This window comes from Salvelinus namaycush, chromosome 19, assembly GCF_016432855.1.
Source record: "Salvelinus namaycush isolate Seneca chromosome 19, SaNama_1.0, whole genome shotgun sequence".
Lineage (NCBI taxonomy): Eukaryota > Metazoa > Chordata > Actinopteri > Salmoniformes > Salmonidae > Salvelinus > Salvelinus namaycush.
The window spans coordinates 12,755,383-12,775,340 of NC_052325.1; the positions used below are offsets into that span (position 1 = coordinate 12,755,383).

Below are 19,958 nucleotides of genomic sequence, written 5' to 3' on the forward strand. Positions count from 1 at the left end.
GCTATGAGACTCGAAAATGAGCTCAGGTGCATCCTGTTTCCATTGTTCATCCTTGAGATGTTTCTAAAAGTTGATTGGAGTCCACCTGTGGTAAATTCAATTGATTGGGCATGATTTGTAAAGGCACACACCTCTCTACATAAGGTCCCACAGTTGACAGTGTATGTCAGAGCAAAGAACAAGCCATGAGGTCAAAGGGATTGTGTCGAGGCACAGATCTGGGGAACCAAAAAATGTCTGCGGCGTTGAAGGTCCACAAGAACACAGTGGCCTCCATCATTCTTTAATGGAAGAAGTTTGGAACCACCAAGACTCTTCCTAGAGCTGGCCGCTCGGCCAAACTGGGCAATCGGGGGAGAATGGCCTTGGTCCGAGAGTTGACCAAGAACTGGCTGGTCACTCTGACAGAGCTCCAGAGTTCCTCTGTTGAGATGGGAGAACCTTCCAGAAGAACAACCATCTCTGCAGCACTCCGCCAATCAGGCCTTTATGGTAGGGTGGCCAGATGGAAGCCACTCCTCAGTAAAAGGCACATGACAGCCCACTTGGAGTTTGCCAAAAGGTACCTAAAGGACTCTCAGACCATGAGAAACAAGATTCTCTGGTCTGATGAAACCAAGATTTAACTCTTTGGCCTGAATGCCAAGCGTCACGTCTGGAGGAAACCTTGCACCATCCCTAGGGTGAAGCATGGTGATTGCAGTAGCAGGGACTGGGAGAGTAGTCATGATCGAAGGAAAGATGAACAGAGAAAAGTACAGAGATGTCCTTGATGAAAACTTACTCCAGAGCACGCCGGACCTCTGACTGGGGCAAAGGTTCACCTTCCAACAGGACAATGACCCTAAGCACACAGCCAAGACAAAGCAGAAGTGGCTTTGCGACAAGTCTCTGAATGTCCTTGTGTGGCCCAGCCAGAGCCCGGACTTGAACCCTATCAAACATTTCTGGAGAGACCTGAAAATAGCTGTGCAGCAACGCTCCCCATCCAACCTGACAGTGCTTGAGAGGATCTGCAGAGTAGAATGGGAGAAACTCCCCAAATACAGCTGTGCCAAGCATTTAGCATCATACCCTAGAAGATTCGAGGCTGTAATCGCTGCCAAAGGTGCTTCAACAAAGTACTGAGTAAAGAGTCTGAATACATACATAAATATGATATTTCAGTTTTTTTTATTTATAAATTTGCTACAAATTATAAAAGCCTGTTTTTGCTTTGTCATTATGGGGTATTGAGTGTAGATTGATGAGGAGAAAAAAATATTTAATCAATTTTAGAATAAGGCTGTAACGTAACAAATTCAAATTCAAGGGGTCTGAGTACTTTCCGAATGCACTGTATATGAACAAGTACAAGGCTGCTACAGTTTGACTGGGTTTTCATCCTATCCAAGGCCATGAGTTTTTCCAGGAGTTTTTAAAAACCATCTGACCTAATCCCCATCGTAGCCCATATTAAACCTTTTTACAACAGATTAATCACGTCATACCGTACAAGGTCAGAAGTTTTACCTAGTTAGGTTACCAGATCAGGAAAAACTACAGGCCTCAGACCTTTGGTGCTACCTCTGACTTACTGTGATTGTTTTAAATGAAAATGGTTAAACATTTACATATTCTTAGCAAAGAGCAATTTCTCAAGCAAGAATTTAGCTCGGACTGTTTGGGAGTGGGGAGGGTAAAACTGAAAACTAGCTGTTATTGGCAGAGAGGCTTGGAACTCTCTTTCTTATTGGTCTATTAAGAAACGGTAATGCTTGGTGATGTCACCAGGCAGGCCAAAACTCCATCCCACTAAAACAGGCTGAAATTTGAGGCGATCTTTTCAAACAGCTCTTACACTAAAAAGGCATTATCATAATTTTCACAATTTCACAGTATTATTCCAACCTCATAGCGTAGAAATATATATAAAACATAGACAAATAGGGTTTTTGACTACACCAAGCCTTTAAGATGAATGCGTCAAGGGAGGGTTATCAAACTTTTTTCTTTGCTTTGGGGAGGGTTGTGTGTTTTTTTTATTGGGCACAAGGGAGAGTAGTGCCTTTTTTCTCTGGTTAACATTTGTTCTTTTGCATTTTTACGATCCATCCTATTAAAATGTTCTCATCTGCTTGCGTGTTTCTCCCCTATATCAAGGTGTTTTGGTTCTTCCCTTAAGCATTACGGTTTTTATCACTTTTACTATACCTCAGGTCACCATAGACTACCGTCTATCCTGCACTCTATCAACCCTTCATAGTGACAATAGTGGTAGGTGGATCGTTTGTCCTGATCTGCAATAGTCTAACTAGCAATCATACCACACATAAAAGCATTCAAAGCTGCATCAATTTTCAATAATAATCGACAAGCACAAATAGGAATAGCTGATAGGCAGCGGATGCCAGGAGCATCATTGTGCATGAAAGAACAGTGAAGATATGAAACACACAGCTTGAAAATCTCCTTTATTGATCTTGGTTAGGGACAATTACCCTACCTAGACTATAGTAGCCTGCAACACCACAATGCAATGAATAATTGCATTATCTTTTTCAAGTGAGTACAACATTCTACTCTAGGCTGCAGTGAAAATGCCATTTGAAAAATGGCTCAAAAGCCCTGTGATTTAAATGTTTCATTCGATTTGGATCAGTTGGGTCTACTCTCGTCAGTTTACAGTATAAGGTCTAAAGACACAATAGCAGACCAGTCTGGCTGTATTTTTACTTCTGATACTGAATGTGCTGTCTGTTTTAGATCATCATTCTCCCAAGTTGTCCTATAGTAATGTGTCCACATGCAGTATGTGTCAGAGTCCTTTAAGAACAGTGGGTTGGAGTCAGGCGCAGAGAGCAGAGGGTTCGAATAAATGTATATTTTACTACCGGAAAAAACGGTCATGCCACACACAAGGCGCATAAACTGACCGGCCCATACACAGGACCCAAAATGTCAGGAAAAAAAACAAAATACAAACGAACATCCACAAACTAACAGAACAACAATCCCACACAAACCTAGGCGGGCCTAACAGGCTTAAATAGACAGAAATCAATAAACACAATAAGGAACAGGTGCAACTAATAAGACCAAACGAACAGAAAAGGAAAAAGGTATCGGTGGCGGCTAGTAGACCAGCGACGAGTCGTGACAGTATGCTCACGGCAGGCCCAGTTATTCAGGAAATCTTAACACACGCTCATCCAATCCGAGTGGCTATTCCTCGCGCACCTAGAATCTAACACTTCAATATAACCTAAATATTTATAATTTAACTTTTTAACCTCTCTGGGATAGCGGGACGGTAGCGTCCCACTTGGCCAATAGCCAGGGAAAATGTAGAGCGCCAAATTTTTAAAAAATGATATAAAATCAAACTTTCATTAAATCACACATGTAAGATACCAAATTAAAGCTACACTCGTTGTGAATCCAGCCAACATGTCAGATTTCAAAAAGGCTTTTCGGCGAAAGCATAAGATGCTATTATCTGATGATAGCACAATGTCAACAAAGAGAGAGTAGCATATTTCAACCCTGCCGGCGCTACTCAAAACGCAGATATAAAATATAAAACATGCATTACCTTTGACGAGATTCTTTTGTTGGCACTCCAATATGTCCCATAAACATCACAAATGGTCCTTTTGTTCGATTAATTCCGTCCATATATATCCAAATTGTCCATTTATTTGGCGCGGTTGATCCAGAGAAAAACAGCTTCCAATTTGTGCAAAGTCACTACAAAATATCTAAAAAATTACCTCTAAACTTTGCCAAAACATTTCAAAGTACTTTTGTAATACAACTTAAGGTATTTGTAAACGTTAATAATCGATCAAATTGAAGACGGGTCTATCTGTTTTCAATACAGGAGATCAACAAACTAACGCTACTTTTTTTAGTCTTGCGCAACTCTCAAACAGTACACATGACGTTACACTGCTTCCTGATGGCCTTCTTCTTCATTGCACAAATGAATAACCTCAACCTATTTCCTAAGACTGTTGACATCCAGTGGAAGCAGTAGGAACTGAGAACAGAGTGATTAGAAATCTGGCTTCCCAATGAAAACTCATTGAACAGACAGTGACTTAAAAAAATAAAAAAATAATAATGGTTAGTCCTCGGGGTTTTGCCTGCTACATAAGTTCTGTTATACTTACAGATATGATTCAAACAGTTTTAGAAACTTCAGAGTGTGTTCTATCCAAATCTACTAATAATATGCATATCTTATATTCTGGGGATGAGTAGAAGGAAGTTGAAATTGGGCATGCTATTTTTCCAAAAGTGAAAACTCTGCCCCCTATCCTAGAGAAGTTGTATTACCTTTTATATGTGGCATAAACACAACCAGTCACAATGTTTTATTCTGAAGAGGCTATTTCAAAAATATCCTGTATGCATGCACAAGTTCATCTGAAATATTATTCCAGCATCCTCAAAAAGTCTTGACATTAACCAGTTTTCAATCCAACCTTTTTATGTGAGTAAAGTACCCAATATGTCAGATGAAAAATGTCACCACATTAGCATGCAGTTTATTAGGCTACAGATTCAAAAAGTTATGATGAACTTCACAGGGTAGTGAAAGTGCACAGTGATGAGGTTGATGCTCCTTTCAATAAATGTGGAGGGTCTTATTCTGGTGACATGACGATTGATGCGTGGCTGCCATTTGACAAAAAAAAGAATCTTGCACTTTTGTCCATAATAATCTCATCATGTAGTAGGCTATGCCTGCGATGTATCTTCAAGCCGTTGGCTAGAGCCACATGCCAATACTAGAGTGGGCACATTTGCTATACCTACTGTATGCAAAAACATTAGTGACAAAATCATCAGTAGGCCTAGAGTTGAAAATGCTATGGAAACCCATTTAACTTGTATTTTTTATTCAGTAAATGGGAATTTAACCTCAACAGTTATTTTTATGTGCACTATGTATTTACCCACATATTTTTATCTTCAACAAGTCAATTTGATGGAAACAACTGATGGGAAAATGCAACAGGGTTTCCCTTAGCCAGTAATTGCGGCATTTGGCCAATAAAAAAATGAAAGCCAATATATGAAATTGTAGTGGGTTAAATCTTCCAGGAGAGGCTGTCTATCATAGGCTACACCCCGAATTTGAGGTTCAACGCCATTCTCTCACACATTGCACACACATGAGCCTGCTGCTGAGGAGAGAGAGAGCGAGAGAGGAGCCTTGGCCTAGGCCACTGTTGATTGTGAAGATCAAGGCTTTTTTCATTGAAATAAAACAAAAGTTAGAGGAAAAGGGTATGCCTATAGTGAAAAGCCTACAAGGGGAATTTAATATAACATATTGTAGTGGAAGATGAGAAAAAAGTTGGCATGGCCAGATGCAGGCTACTGTGCAACTCCCTATTCAGGTAGGATGCGATTTTGAACTTAAATATACTTATAATCATTTGTTTAATCATTATAATAAAATAAAAAAATAATCACTGGCTAAATTAAATTCAATCTGTCTTTTTAATTTTGTGCTCCATAATTAGTTTAAGATAGGTTATAATTAGGTCTGTTGTAAAATAAATAACATTAGACTATTTCTGTCTTTTGTTGGGTATGGTAGGAATTTGCCTTTGTTGGTAATTGCTGTAATATAACCTGTTCAAAACTTTTGTGAAAGTTTAAACCAATTTGCAATTGTTTTATTTCATTCTGTTGAGCCATTGTTGTGTCACACTGTGTTTGCTGCAATATAATAGCCTGCCTGCTCCTATATTCCCTATCAACAATGGCTTGACTTACTTTTGATATTACCCTAATAAAGTTTAGAAACGTTTATGAAGCTTTGGTGTGGTGTAGCTATTATTAAGCTTTAGCTACTGCAGGTCTATAATGTGAAGGCAGTGAGCACTGGTGCTTCAACTGACTCCTACAGTTGAACTTGAGGTGAGGAAGAATGTTTCAGGCCTACCAGAGTTACTCCTATAATCTGACAATATAATGCTTATCTTTTAAAAAAATATATTCTGAGCGAAAATGTATGAATTAGCCTCCTTCTGTAAGTCTATATTTGTATAGCAGATGCAGTAGCCATCTGATATAAAGAATGCATGTTGGTGTCTAGCATGTCTCTGGCATATCTCTATCTCTCTATCGCTCTGGGGATAGGCCTAAACTTCTCTTCCTATCACTCTATCGCTCTGGGGATAGGCCTAAGCTTCTCTTCCTATCTCTCTATCGCTCTGGGGATAGGCCTAAACTTCTCTTCCTATCTCTCTATCGCTCTGGGGATAGGCCTACGCTTCTCTTCCTATCTCTCTATCGCTCTGGGGATAGGCCTAAACTTCTCTTCCTATCTCTCTATTGCTCTGGGGATAGGCCTAAGCTTCTCTTCCTTTATATAGGCTATATCTTTTATATTAATATCATACAGTGGACACCTAAGTCTATAGGTCTGCAGTATATTCATGCAATGCCCTGAAGCATTTAGTGCTCAAATCTCAACAGCGGAACCTGAGGTAGACAATCATTTTTTTAGGAAAGTATTATAAAAAACAATAACAAAAATAGTCTGTAAAGTTTTGCATATGCTACACATCTAAACACAAGACACAGTGTTTTTGTAATTTCTTATAGGCTGTTTTGAATGACATTTAGGTTCTAAATGTGGCTCATTTGGCCAATAGCCCTAATTTATAGATGGTGCTGCCTGCGCCAAGTCGGATCTGAATGCATACGGATGTCCAGTAAATTTCTCAAATGTCTGGTAAATTAAAATCTTCCTTGTCACATTGTCCGGCGCCAAATGTTCATCAAGGAAACCCTGAAATGTTCATATTTTGTTTATATGCAGATTTGAGAATATTTGCATAAAAACCTGTTGCCAATTGGATGGAAACCTAGCTATAGACACCTTAAAGACTGTGGTGTCTGTGCTAGTCCAGTGTCACATGCCTGCCCCTCATGGTTCATATTAGGGTTGAATATTTTCCTTGGATTTTACAAATGTTTCATCCCGAGAATAATTACTTTTCTCCCAGGTAACCCGGGCATGAAAATTGGCATGAAAATTCAAGTCTAATGTTACATGAGGTAAATACATGTTATGATAGCTAGGTGAGAAAACCACATATCACGGTCACATTTCTCCTCAATTAAGTAATATCAGCAAAGTCCGTGCTAGTAGGAAAAGAGAAGTGTTAGTGAGAGAAGAGAAAGAGTACGTAGATTCAAGGTAGTTATGAAACCATAATAACCACAAACTGTACATCTGCTGTGAAAGACAGAGAGGGTATAACTGGGTAATGTGGGTGTGAAAACCGTGGGTTGGGTGTGAATTCAGCACATGAATAGATGCCTCTGTGTTCTGACAGAACACTCCCACAATACGGATAGAAAGTCAACTCATGCAAATGTCATTTTTAGATTTATTTAGTGGTACCGGTTTGAATGTGACATTACACTTTCAAAAAATGTTATGAGACTAAACTCAGCATTACATTTAGTTATTTTACAGACAACTTACAATAAGTAAAAAAGCCGACACCCACACACAGTCCATGCTCCTCATCCACCTTTGTTTTTCTCCACACATTCATTCTCACACACATAGTCCCAGCTCTCTGTCACACCGACACGGTCGCAGGTGCTATCCTGTGTATGTGCGTGTAGGACTTGTGGAGTGTGACGCTTCCGTGGTGAGAGACACCAAGCGGTAACACACATTCCTCTGTCATTGTGGTTGTGACTGGGTCCCAGCACATCACCGTGGAGATGACCTGGTTCTTGTCGTCACGACCACCAGTGATGAATAGTTTGTTGTTACAGGCTGCGATGGCGCAGCTTGCCCTCTCGCCCAGCCGGGTCACCATAGACCAGCTGTCTGACTGGGGGGAGTAGCAGTACAGAGCATGCATGGCACCGCCTGGGGAGAGGGGAGGATTGTTACAACACATACACACACACTGACACACAAATGGACACACACACAAACACACTCAATATGATTGCACAGGTGAACTGAGAGTAGAACAGGTTTAATCCACTGACCAACTACATAGATGCATTCCCTGAAGGTGACAGCGTTAGTACATTTGGCCTCGATGGGCATGGGCGACCGCAGGCCCCAGCTCTCAGTCCCTGGCTCCCAGCACTGCAGCCTATCAGTGGCCAGCTTCCCGTTGGGCCCTCCCCCGATCGCAAAGATCCACTTATTGAAGCTTGCTGCAGCGAATGAGCTGACACCCAACAGGAGGGGCGGGGCCTGGAACATGAATCGGAGCAGTTTATGTATGTGTCTTATGAAACTCTATTTGTCAGATATCTTGTGTAACAACATGTCTCATCAGACAGTAGCTCCAATGCAGAATGACTGGAGTGATCACACCATATAATACATACAGACAGACGGACAGACGAACCTGTGTCCAGCGGTTGTGAAATGTGTCGTAGGCTTCCACGCTGGTGAGTCTCTGAGTCCCATCGAACCCCCCCAGGGCATACACCTTCCCCCCGTGAACCGCCATCTTGTGTCTCCAGCGCCCAGTCACCAGGGGCTCAATGGGGATCCACCTGTCCAGGGCACCGTTGTACTTCCACGCCTCGTGCTGTGTCTCTTTTCCTCCTGCAGCAACAAGATGATAGTGAGAGTGAAAAAGAAACAACAGTTGACCTATAAGAACAACCATTGTTTGTTGGAGTAAGGGAGGGAAATTTGGCAGGGAAAAGTCACGTTAGGCAGGCACATGAATCTTTGCCATCTCAGTCGCCAAGTCCTCTTTTGGGAAGTGGGATAAATGTTTTGTCATTGTTGTTCTAAACCCATTTCCCACAAGTCGTCGTGACGCCGTCAAGTTTGCCAACCCCCACCCCTACCTCGTCCGTTGGTTGAGCCTGTTGGTCTGGCCAGTACAGAGGTTGCACATTTTTCCCAGTCTGCCCTGTACTAAGACTGTGCATGCCCGGTATACAAACATGCATGGCTTGAGATTCGATCACCGGTCGAGTGTGTGTAGCTAGCTATAGTTTAAATATCAACAGTACTGCCACAGCAGCATAACATTTGATTAACACTTGATAACACTTGATTTACATCATCATCAATATTCGGTCTGTTTGGTTGATACACGCAGCAGAGAGAGGCAGAAAGACAGAGAGGAGGGGCTGCATCAACCACCCTCGCTCCGACCCAACTCCATCCCTTCCTCAGTCGGCACCAGCAACACAGGTAGTCTAGACTCTAGCTAACCACTATATACTAAAATATCCACACATATGCCTATTTTTCAGTTTAAGCACCTGCCGCGTGGAAGGTTTGTGCACGGCCCTAATGTTAGGACTTATAGTACAACCTAGGTGTCTGTGACATTTCACTTAGTAGAGGGAACAAAATAGAGCGGCACTTGCCTTAGGAAAGAAGGCACCTTGGTATTCTAAAATGATTCATACATTGTCTCTGGTTATGGGGCTGTGTACAATCCCAATGGTGTGTGAATGAGGAATACCACAGCTGTTCTGGATTTATTCCAAAAAGTTAGCACCCCGCTTTGTGCTTGCTCTGTCTCCTTCATAGATCTGATAGGACTGGATGGGTATAATAAGTAACGAATCAGAAACTAAGTGGAGCTATTGCTCTGGAGTACTTGTCCTGTCTTATCCGGTGTCCTGTGTGAATTTAAGTATGCTCTCTCTAATTCTCTCTTTCTCTCTTTCTCTCTCTCTCTCGGAGGACCATGCGTCAGGACGACCTGACATGATGACTCCTTGCTGTCCCCAGTCCACCTGGCCGTGCTGCTGCTCCAGTTTCAACTGTTCTGCCTGCGGCTATGGAACCCTGACCTGTTCACCGGACGTGCTACCTGTCCCAGACCTGCTGTTTTCAACTCTCTAGAGACCGCAGGAGCGGTAGAGATACTCTTAATGATCGGCTATGAAAAGCCAACTGACATTTACTCCTGAGGTGCTGCACCCTCGACAACTACTGTGATTATTATTATTTGACCATGCTGAACATTTATGAACATTTGAACATCTTGGCCATGTTCTGTTATAATCTCCACCCGGCACAGCCAGAAGAGGACTGGCCACCCCTCATAGCCTGGTTCCCCTCTAGGTTTCTTCCTAGGTTTTGGCCTTTCTAGGGAGTTTTTCCTAGCCACCGTACTTCTACACCTGCATTGCTTGCTGTTTGGGGTTTTAGGCTGGGTTTCTGTACAGCACTTTGAGATATCAGCTGATGTACGAAGGGCTATATAAATACATTTGATTTGGTTTGCTTACATTTACCCCTGTACCTCAGTTCCACATTGAGGAGAAAGTGAGGGAAGATAGGATGCAAGATTGGGGGAGTCAACTTTTTGGAATGAAACATAGCCAATGAGTGCTAACCATAGAGAATGATAGAGGACTCTAGATCCCAAAAACCAGTTTAAGCATGGGCAGCACCATTGAGGACTTCACCATTTTGAAATAATCAACTGGGTGGGACTTACTATGGGTTAAGGAATAATCACATAATTCCATTCAGGTCGTCAGGAGGGATCAGCCAATGAATTATACTTGTGAGCGAACATTCCATAACTGCTGGTGTCAGTAAATCGCCAAACTTGGCTTTAATCCTGTTCAAACAACACACTCCTGGTGGCAGTATGCACCCTTACAGTTTGTTTACCAACTCATAGAAGTAGTAGAAGAAGAAAATTGACGACTTCAAAATGGAGATGGCCTCAATGGCGCTTCCTATGCGGTCAAAGATGTCATAATGGGACAGATACAAAGAAGAGTCCTCTATCATTCTCTATGGTACTAACCCCTCCCATGAACAGAAAGCCAATAAATACTTCACTCTCACACAGTAAACCACAGCTGATTGTGCAAACATTCCACACACTGGCCTCAAACAATATCGCCGCTCCATCTTAGTAAAGATGCTCTCAGGGACAAATGCTCAGATGTGAATTTAACAAAACTAGCTGCATCACTCACCGGATATGAACACCTCATTCCGGAAGGTGACACAAGCAAACTCCACCCACTTCCTGTTGTGGGACTCCTCCTCCATCTCTGTGATTGGCAGCTTGGCGACTTCCAGCCGGCTGCGGCGCAGAGGGTCAAGGCAGGTCACCGTGGCAACGAAGCGCTCCTCTTTGGTGCAGCCACCGATGATCATGAACACCTCAGATAGGTAGTGCTGTAAACGGGGCTTGGTACGCTCCGTGACCACCTACACACACACTCAGACACACACGGACAGAGACGCGTCAAAAATCAAATACACACCAACCCAAAACTAACATTTATAAACACAAACAGGATACCAGTATGATCACACACACACCTCGTTGCCTGACAGGTGGTAGGTGCGAGCCTCCTGCAGCAGGGTGAAGGCCTCGTCACAGCGGCGAATCAGCTGGTCGGCCTCCACCGTTTCCAGGAAGTAAGCCGGCTCCAGCAGTGGCAGCCGCACATATGACAGAAGACCAGCTAGTAGGAGGCATCGCTCCTCCTCCTTCGCTCGCACCCAGCGCATCAGAGCCTATAGTAGAGTAAATATTGGATGGATGGATGGATTTTTGCATTCCTCATAAAGTAAATGAAAAATCTTGTGAAAGGCAAGAAAGTGATGGCTTTTTTAAGGTAATGAAATGTATACTACACCTCAAACACACTTTCCTCCCGTGTCACTCCCAGGTCGTCTCTCTTCAGAGCATTCTGCAGCGCCCCTGCTGGCAGCTCCAGGTACTCCTCATGCTGAACCACTCTGGAGAACTCTGAAACCAGGTAGTCCTGGACCCTGTCTCTCAGCGCAGGCAATGAGTGGGCCTCAGCCAGACGCAGCACACCTACACAGCTCTCTGGCTGGAGAGAGTCAGCCAGGAACCCTGCACAGGCCTCCACTACACGAGGAAACTGGAGAGAGAAGATGGAGACAGAGAGGGGAGGCAGACAGAGAGGGGAGACAGACAGAGAGGCAAGAGATGAAATCAAGATGACAGATAATATGTTTAATCTAACTTAATCTAATTCACTTTTATCTGACTTCAATCGACCCTCTCATGCATACAGTCCTGCATACACACACACACACGCACACGCACACACGCACACACACACACACACACACACACACACACACACACACACACACACACACACACACACACACACACACACACACACACACACATACACCCACACACCCTATCATCCAGCTGTGAGCCTAATTCAGGCCTGAGTGGAAAACAGATCCTGAGAGTAAACAACAAGAATGACTTTCACTTCCCTGTCTCAACTGTCACCTGATTCAGAGTCATCTTCTGTCTGATGACAAATAAGTAGGAAATATGATGAAGTTTGTGACTGTATGCACTATTTCCATAAGGAGGAAGACCGGGATTTCCATATTCAACACTCACCTATTTAAAAGTCCCTAAGGTTGTGTTATGAGTTGACAGAAACAGAGGAGAGACACGAGGAGGAGAGATAAAATGACAAAGATGAAGGAAAAAGGCTGAAAGATTCTCTGTTTCTACTGCATTTCTCTGGTGTTTAAGTTAAGCAATAAGGCCAGAGGGGGTGTGGTATATGGCCAATATACCACAGCTAAGGGCTGTTCTTAGTTAGACGCAATGTGGAGTGGCAGTCAGCCAATCAGCATTCAGGGCTCGAACCACCCAGTTTTTAATAGTGTTTATACAGCATTTATATAGAGTTTACACAGCGTTACGGTAGCATTAGTAGACTCACCTGGAACAGGCTGGCGGCCTCCAGTGTTCTCTGGACGTTGGTGTGTGTGATGGTGGCTCGGCTGGTATAGGTGTAGTCCAGTAGAGTCTTCATGGTCTCACTGTCCACCCCTTTAATCTCCACCTGCTTCTCATGACTCTCTCTCAGACCACTGCAGAACATCGCCCTGGACACACACATAATGTTCTCTAAGCATTATAACTTGACAAAGTTGTGAAATAAACATCTGAGGTCATTCTACAGCTATGGAAGAGAGTGTGTGTGTATGTACCTATAGTAGTGGCTGGCGGCGGCGAGCACAGCTCTGTGGCAGGGGAAGTCCTGTTCCTGAACTCGCAGAGTCACGTCGGTCAGCTCTCCACTCACACGAAGCGTCTCCATCCCCTTCTGAAGCTCCACAGACAGGCCTCCATCTTCCCAACGCATCCCACTTCCATCACCCCCTTCACCCTCTTTCCCAGGGTCAGAGCCCTCTCTGGGGGTTTTCTCTGAGGGCCCAGGCAGAGGGGTGTCGGTGGTCCTCTCCAACGAGTCACTCATCCTCACAATGAGAGCCCCATTAACAACACACAACACAAACTCCTGCAGACACACACATACTGCGGGACACACTCAACACACAACTTTGCATACTTTTCCCAGAGAATGGAGACAATACACACCAGCCCTTGAACGCACATTCACCACAGCACAGAACTTAACAGTGTGTGGGCGTATGTGTGTGTGAGTGTGTTTATCATCTCTTCCTGTCAGGTCCTCTGTAATACTTCCCGTTCCTGGTGCTGGTGCTTTGTGATTGGTGGATGTTATGTGGTACATGATGAAACATCGTTCCTGTTCTAGATCCCTTCCTCAAATGTCAATCCCTAGAACTGGCAGTTGGACAACTCTAAACTCTCGTACTCTACCTAGCACACACAAACGCACACACATACACGCACACACACATGCACGTACTCTGCTTTGCGTTGTACTCTTGGCCGTGGTATATTTGCCATAATCCCCCTGTGGTTTTACTGTTTCATTATAGATGTAATAATCTGTGCAGGGCCTATCTTCCATTTCATGATCCTTGTGAACAAGTAAGTTATTGTCTCATTCAGCATTGAGGCAGTCTGAATAGTAGCAGCTGCAGTAATAGTTCAAGTCCACACAGTTGCACTACTGAGCCATGCAGCCCAAGCTCACTAAACTATAGTAGCATAGTAGTATGTTGTATCATCATACCCTTTTCTCACAATGTGTTTTCCCTTTTTCCACTAGATGGCATTGTCAGATCAATGTTGATGTGATAACAGTTTTGGATCATTTCATGCTGAGACACAGGTGTAATAATAATACTGAGATTGGTTTACAATGAATGGATTGATATAGGCATCTTCTCTCTGTAATGTTATTCTGAGCCTTTGTGATAAGACTCAGAGGCAGATGGCATATAGAACACAGGCGCATACACACACGCACACGCACACGCGCACACGCACGCGCACACGCACACGCACACGCACACGCACTCACACACACACACACACACACACACACACACACACACACACACACACACACACACACACACACACACACACACACACACACACACACACACACACACACACACACACACTTACTTAGTAGTATGCCCGTTTAATATGCATGTGTTTCCATTGTATCTGTCCCCATAGTGCCTGCGTGCTCTGTTCGTTTCAGTCGTCCCTCTAACCACATATTTCGCTTCCTCTCAGTCTGTCTTTAGGAAGTAGACAAAGCAATATTATAAGAACCCACATATTACAGACACACAGACAGACTGACAGACAGATTAGGTAAGGCGGAGGTTCTTCTACTGGTGTGTAGTTGATACAGCCGTGTGCTTGGTGTGTAGTTTGGCCTGGCGTGTTGGTCAATTTGGGGCAGGATGGGTTGCGTCAAGCAGTACCTGTGGAGGACCAGTCTCCTGTTGTTCTTGAGTGGACTCATCCAATGGGGTAAGAGTACCATCAGGTCTACACACACCCCTCCACTCCTACCCAGGGGTACCTTTTAGTTTGCAAAATAAAGAAGAACATTATGCACATTAAAGCACATAGAAATGTAATATGTAACATTTTATACAGTCCCCTGTATCAATTTGCTGGGTGAAAAAAGTATCTGCATATTAAAGAAACAAAAGGTTGTGCAGATTGTCAGTTCTCTTTTACTATTAGCAAAGTGCAAAGTGTTGAGTTGCATTTTAGTGTCCTTTTGTCAGATGATGGGGTGGACTGTTGAAATGGCCACAGTTCTAAATCAGTGTTTCTTAAACCTGCTTTCTACATGGTTGGTCTGCTGATGAAATGTTATGAAATAGCCTTAGCATAACAGACAACGTCTACTGGGAATGAGTCACATGATGTTTCTGCTTTCATCAAACAGGCGCTATGAAAACAATTCATTGAACACAAACCCTGACGCTGGAAGATGATTTCTGTCAGATTGCAATGTTGCAGCAGTTATTACACATTTTGATTTGCAGCACATTCAAACCTCCTCTACAGCAGGTTTTAGTCTATGAGCTGGAGCTGTGTCTGTTCTCAAACTATTACAGTTGAGACATAACTTTGGCGATATGAATGCAGTTTTCTTAGTTTATTGACAAGAGGAGGACAGTGCAGACTGAACCCATAAAAACATTTGAAGCCAGAAATACTTGTCTGAGAATATAATCTTCCTCTTTTTTCTTATGTTCTCCATCTAGGCGGGGCTAAGGTGCTTGTGGAGGTGCAGTCTGGCCCTCTGTATCGTGTGATTGGCTACCCTTTCTTCATGTCCTGCAGCGTGAGTGGTTTCTCTAACCCGGCAGCCCGGCAGGACTTCAGATTCTCCATCTACAAGCCAAACAGACCCACCCGTGAAATCCAGATCATCAGCACAGACGACAACAACTATGCCATGGCAGTGTACGGCGTCCGCGTCAGGGGCGGTGGCATCACTCTGGAGCGCCTGTCAGTGACCTCGGTCCTCTTCCACGTGAAGAGTCTGGAGGAGGGAGACAAGGACGAGTATGAGTGCCACACCCCAAACTCAGAGTTAGAATATAACGGGACGTACAATGCTAAAGCCACATTGAAGGGTAACGTTATTTTTTACTGCCTAAATGGCAATACCTTCTGTGTCTGCCATATCTGTATAATTCACAAACCATTACTTATTAACTAACTCTGGTTACTTGAACTTAATCTGACAATCACATTAACCCCTGCCTACTGTAGTGTTGATATCCATCCCTCAAATCCTGTTTCCATAGTGCTCGAGGACACCCTGACCACCTCTTCCACTGGCCCCGCCTCCTTCAGCCTATCAGAGGGTGATGCCCTAACCCTGAAAGGCCTCGCTTCCAGCAACACCTTCCAGCACACCCACCTGTCCGTCACCTGGTATCTCAATGGAGACGGGGAGGCCTCGCCCCGCCCCATCATCTCTCTGGACCGTGATTTGACAGTGAGTCTGGGTCAGGGGTTTGAGGGACGGTACCAGGCAGGGCTCATTGGTCTGGACAAGCTGGAAGAGGCCACATACAGGCTGAAGATGGCCAGGATTGAGCTGTCCGATGCAGGGAGGATCTACTGCCATGCCCAGGAGTGGATCCAAGACCCAGACCGGAGCTGGTACCCAATCTCCCATAAAGACGCACAGGCAACCACGTTGGAGGTCAAAGCCATAGAGAAACACCTCAGTGTGTTTTTTGCTTCCCAGCCTTAGCCTTGGACCCGATTATGTTTACACATCCATGCAATGTTTTTGTGTTTGTGCTTGGCTAAGAGGAATTATGGGTTAAGAGGACTTATACATGTATGCCCAGTCCTGCTTTTGTCTGATTTCCTGTAACTAAATTCTGTTTTAGGGTTTCCTGTGTCTCAGAGGTGATTATGAGTGATGAGTTTCCTTTCTGTCTGAGAAGTAGTTGTGAGTGATATTCTGTCTCTCTCTGTCAGAGAAGGCTCCCGACCAGGGTTCTGGCTCTATGGTGGTACGTATGACCGTGCTCAAAGCACAGCTCCAGGAGGGGGAGGAGCTGGCTGTGCAGTGCATTGTGGATGCCCAGGGCCTTGCAGGGCGTTTTCTCTCTGTGGCCTGGGTCAAAGACAACCAGGAACTGGCCCAGATTGGGCCAACTGGCGTCCTGTCTGTGGGGCCGGAGTACGGGGGGAGAGAGAGCGGGGGCGAGCTGAGAGCTGTGTGGACGGGGGAGAAGACACACCTGCTCACCCTGTGGCCCGTCAGAACCCTGGACCAGGGAGTGTACCACTGCAGGGCCTGGTCACAGGAGAGGGATAGGAACGGGGTCTTCACACAGGGACCCAGCCAGGAGTCAACCACCGAGCCTATCACCATCAGAGCTATAGGTGAGTGACCTGACACTGAGCAGAATCAAAGCTACAGGTGAGTAATCTAGTAAGAAGCCAATCCAAATCAGAACTACAGATGAGTCATCAGGCCCTGAGTCAGAGTTAGAGGGTGTGTTCGAGTTGTAAAGCTATTGAAGATGAGTACAGACAGACGTCGACAGGGGAGATCCATCCACTGTAGTGGTTTTCAACAGCAAGGCTCAGATCAATATGGCAGTGTGAACATACGTAGCTGTCTGTGTTTATAAAGGTTTTTCTCTACAATGTCGAAATAACCAGTTTAGAGCCTCCATATCACACACTGACAAACTGTACTGTACAGATGTTAAATATCCATTCATTTGTATATATCCACTGTATACATGAAATTGCTGCAAAGTTAGTTCCAGTTTCAGTCACGTCTTTGGTAACGTTTGTGTGGGTCCAGCAAAAACACTCTAATAATTGGTTGACAATAGAGCCTCCCACAGTGCTGGCGATGGCTGCAGGGTTTTAATTTATTTTAATTTATGTCACCTTTATTTATATTGACTGTACGTTTGTTTATCCCATGTGTAACTCTATCCCATGTGTATTGTTTGTGTCGCACTGCTTTGCTTTAACTTGGCCAGGTCGCAGTTGTAAATGAGAACTTGTGCTCAACTGGCCTACCTGGTTAAATAAAGGTGAAAGAAAAACACAACAAAAAACAGGTTTACAACCTTTATTTAACCAGGTAGGCCAGTTAAGAACAAGTTCTCATTTACAACTGCGACCTGGCCAAGATAAAGCAAAGCAGTGCGACACAAACAACACAGAGTTACACATGGAATAAACAAACGTACAGTCAATAACACAATAGAAAAATATATGTACAGTGTGTGCAAATGTAGTAAGATTAGGGAGGTAAGGCAATAAATAGGCCATAGAGGTGAAATAATTACAATTTAGCATTAACACTGGAGTGATAGATGTGCAGATGAGGATGTGCAACAAAAAATAACAATATGGGGATGAGGTAGTTGGGTGTGCTGTTTACAGATGGGCTGTGTACAGGTACAGGGCTGTGTACAGGATGCAGTTGGTTAAGAGCAGCTGCAGAAACTTGTAGTCAACTGATCACATGGTTTTTGTGAAGTTCATGCAGTCGACATGTAGGCACAGGTGGTAGAAGTTTTATCCCCATAATGCAACACATTTTGACCTTGAAAGGCGACTTGACAAAACCGATACACTATAAATGCACCCAATGTAATGCGGTAGGTGTTTCATCAGCTTCCCAAATGGCTGTTTCATCAAACAACAACAGAACCTCAATATCCTCAATAACTTTAGTTTGTGCTTTGACCTGACTCTGACCTCTGTTATTACACACTCAGCACCTTCTTTTTTCCGTTCTCAGAGAGCGGTTTGGCTGTTGCCATGGAGAACCAAAAGGTGAGCGTTGACGAAGGGGACGAGCTACAACTCGCCTGTAGAGTGAGCGGGGTCAAGGGTCAGCTCTCGGTCACCTGGAAATACAGATCAGCCTCCACGACAACGGGCTCCTTCAGTTATGTCACCAGCCTAAGCCGGGTGGGTGTGATGGAACCGGGGGCAGAGTTGGGGCAGCGAAACGTTCGTACCCTGCGTCCCACAGCAGACACATTCACCCTAGAGATGAGTGAGGTTAAGCCCTCTGACGCAGGAGCCTATCAGTGCACTGTCTCCAAGTGGACCACGGAAACCAATGGTAATGCCAAGAAAACCAGCAGCCAATCACAAGACTGCATCGTGGAGAGAGAGAGAGAGAGAGAGAGAGAGAGAGAGAGAGAGAGAGAGAGAGAGAGAGAGAGAGAGAGAGAGAGAGAGAGAGAGAGAGAGAGAGAGAGAGAGAGAGAGAGAGAGAGAGAGAGAGAGAGAGAGAGAGAGAGAGAGAGAGAGAGAGAGAGAGAGAGAGAGAGAGAGAGAGAGAGAGAGAGAGAGAGAGAGAGAGAGAGAGAGAGACCACCCTGGTGGTCAAACATAACAGGAAAGTGAAAACTAAACATTTGTTTGCCTCATTCATTTCCATGAATATTTAATTTAACTCGACACAGATTTATTCTTCAAGTTATTGGAGACAGTGTTGGTAAATATTAACTGAGACATGTAGCATGAGGTAAGCTTTCAGCTCCCACATTATCTATGTAGAAATCAATAACTTTATGGCTGACCACTGATGTCTCACATGTCAGATGGATTCGATTGAATCTCCTTGCCCTCACAGCCACTAGTAGAGTTGGCCCTAAAAAAAATGACAGTTGTCATCAGTGATATCTCATCATTGTCCTCGGCATGCAGAGTCTCTGATGAGGGTGGACCTGAAGAGCCGCGGTATTGAGGTGACAGAGGGTTGAGGTGGAGCTGGTGTGTCGGGTTCGAGGGCCCTCCCTCCCGGTCACTGTGACGTGGAGCCTGCAGCGCGAGAGGGGGTCGGCCCCGGACAACATCCTGACACTGTTGCACACTGGTGACATCATGTGGCGCGGCAACCAGAGTAACTACCAGTTGAGGGTGACCACCGGCAAGGGGGAGGTGCATCACATCCACCACGATGCAGTGATAACACTAGGGGCGGTATTAGGCACAGAACAGCGAATCAGTATGAGAAGACGTGAGAGGTGGAGCTTCGAACTGACCATTCGACAAGCCCGTAGCTGGGACAGGGGGAGGTAATACTGTGTGGTGGAGGAGTGGCTACAGGATCCTCACGGCGTATGGTACAAGCTCCTGTCCTCTTCTGCAGCTATGGAACTCTGCCTACAAGAGACGGGTGAATTATCCTGATGACAAGGCAACAAAACACTGCATCGGTAGAAGAACATGCAATGTATATCAGATCTATAGAGTATCTTGTTG

At 44.4% G+C, this 19,958-nt stretch overlaps 2 protein-coding genes across 2 annotated transcripts; one reads left to right on the forward strand and one right to left on the reverse strand.

Moving 5' to 3' along the window:
- Positions 1-7,390: 7,390 nt before the first annotated feature.
- Positions 7,391-13,422, reverse strand: klhl6 (kelch-like family member 6). Its single transcript, XM_039014033.1, has 8 exons — positions 12,986-13,422; positions 12,715-12,880; positions 11,626-11,877; positions 11,306-11,503; positions 10,954-11,191; positions 8,391-8,593; positions 8,020-8,233; positions 7,391-7,894 (listed from the first exon to the last, which is right to left on the reverse strand). The coding sequence occupies exons 1-8, from the start codon at positions 13,252-13,254 to the stop codon at positions 7,596-7,598; spliced, it is 1,839 nt and encodes a 612-aa protein (XP_038869961.1). The 5' UTR covers positions 13,255-13,422; the 3' UTR covers positions 7,391-7,595.
- Positions 13,423-14,629: 1,207 nt separating this feature from the next.
- On the forward strand, positions 14,630-19,456 carry LOC120063693 (immunoglobulin superfamily member 3-like). Its single transcript, XM_039013987.1, has 6 exons — positions 14,630-14,699; positions 15,449-15,877; positions 15,998-16,426; positions 16,686-17,096; positions 18,481-18,810; positions 19,401-19,456. The coding sequence occupies exons 1-6, from the start codon at positions 14,630-14,632 to the stop codon at positions 19,454-19,456; spliced, it is 1,725 nt and encodes a 574-aa protein (XP_038869915.1).
- The last annotated feature ends 502 nt before the right edge of the window (positions 19,457-19,958 follow it).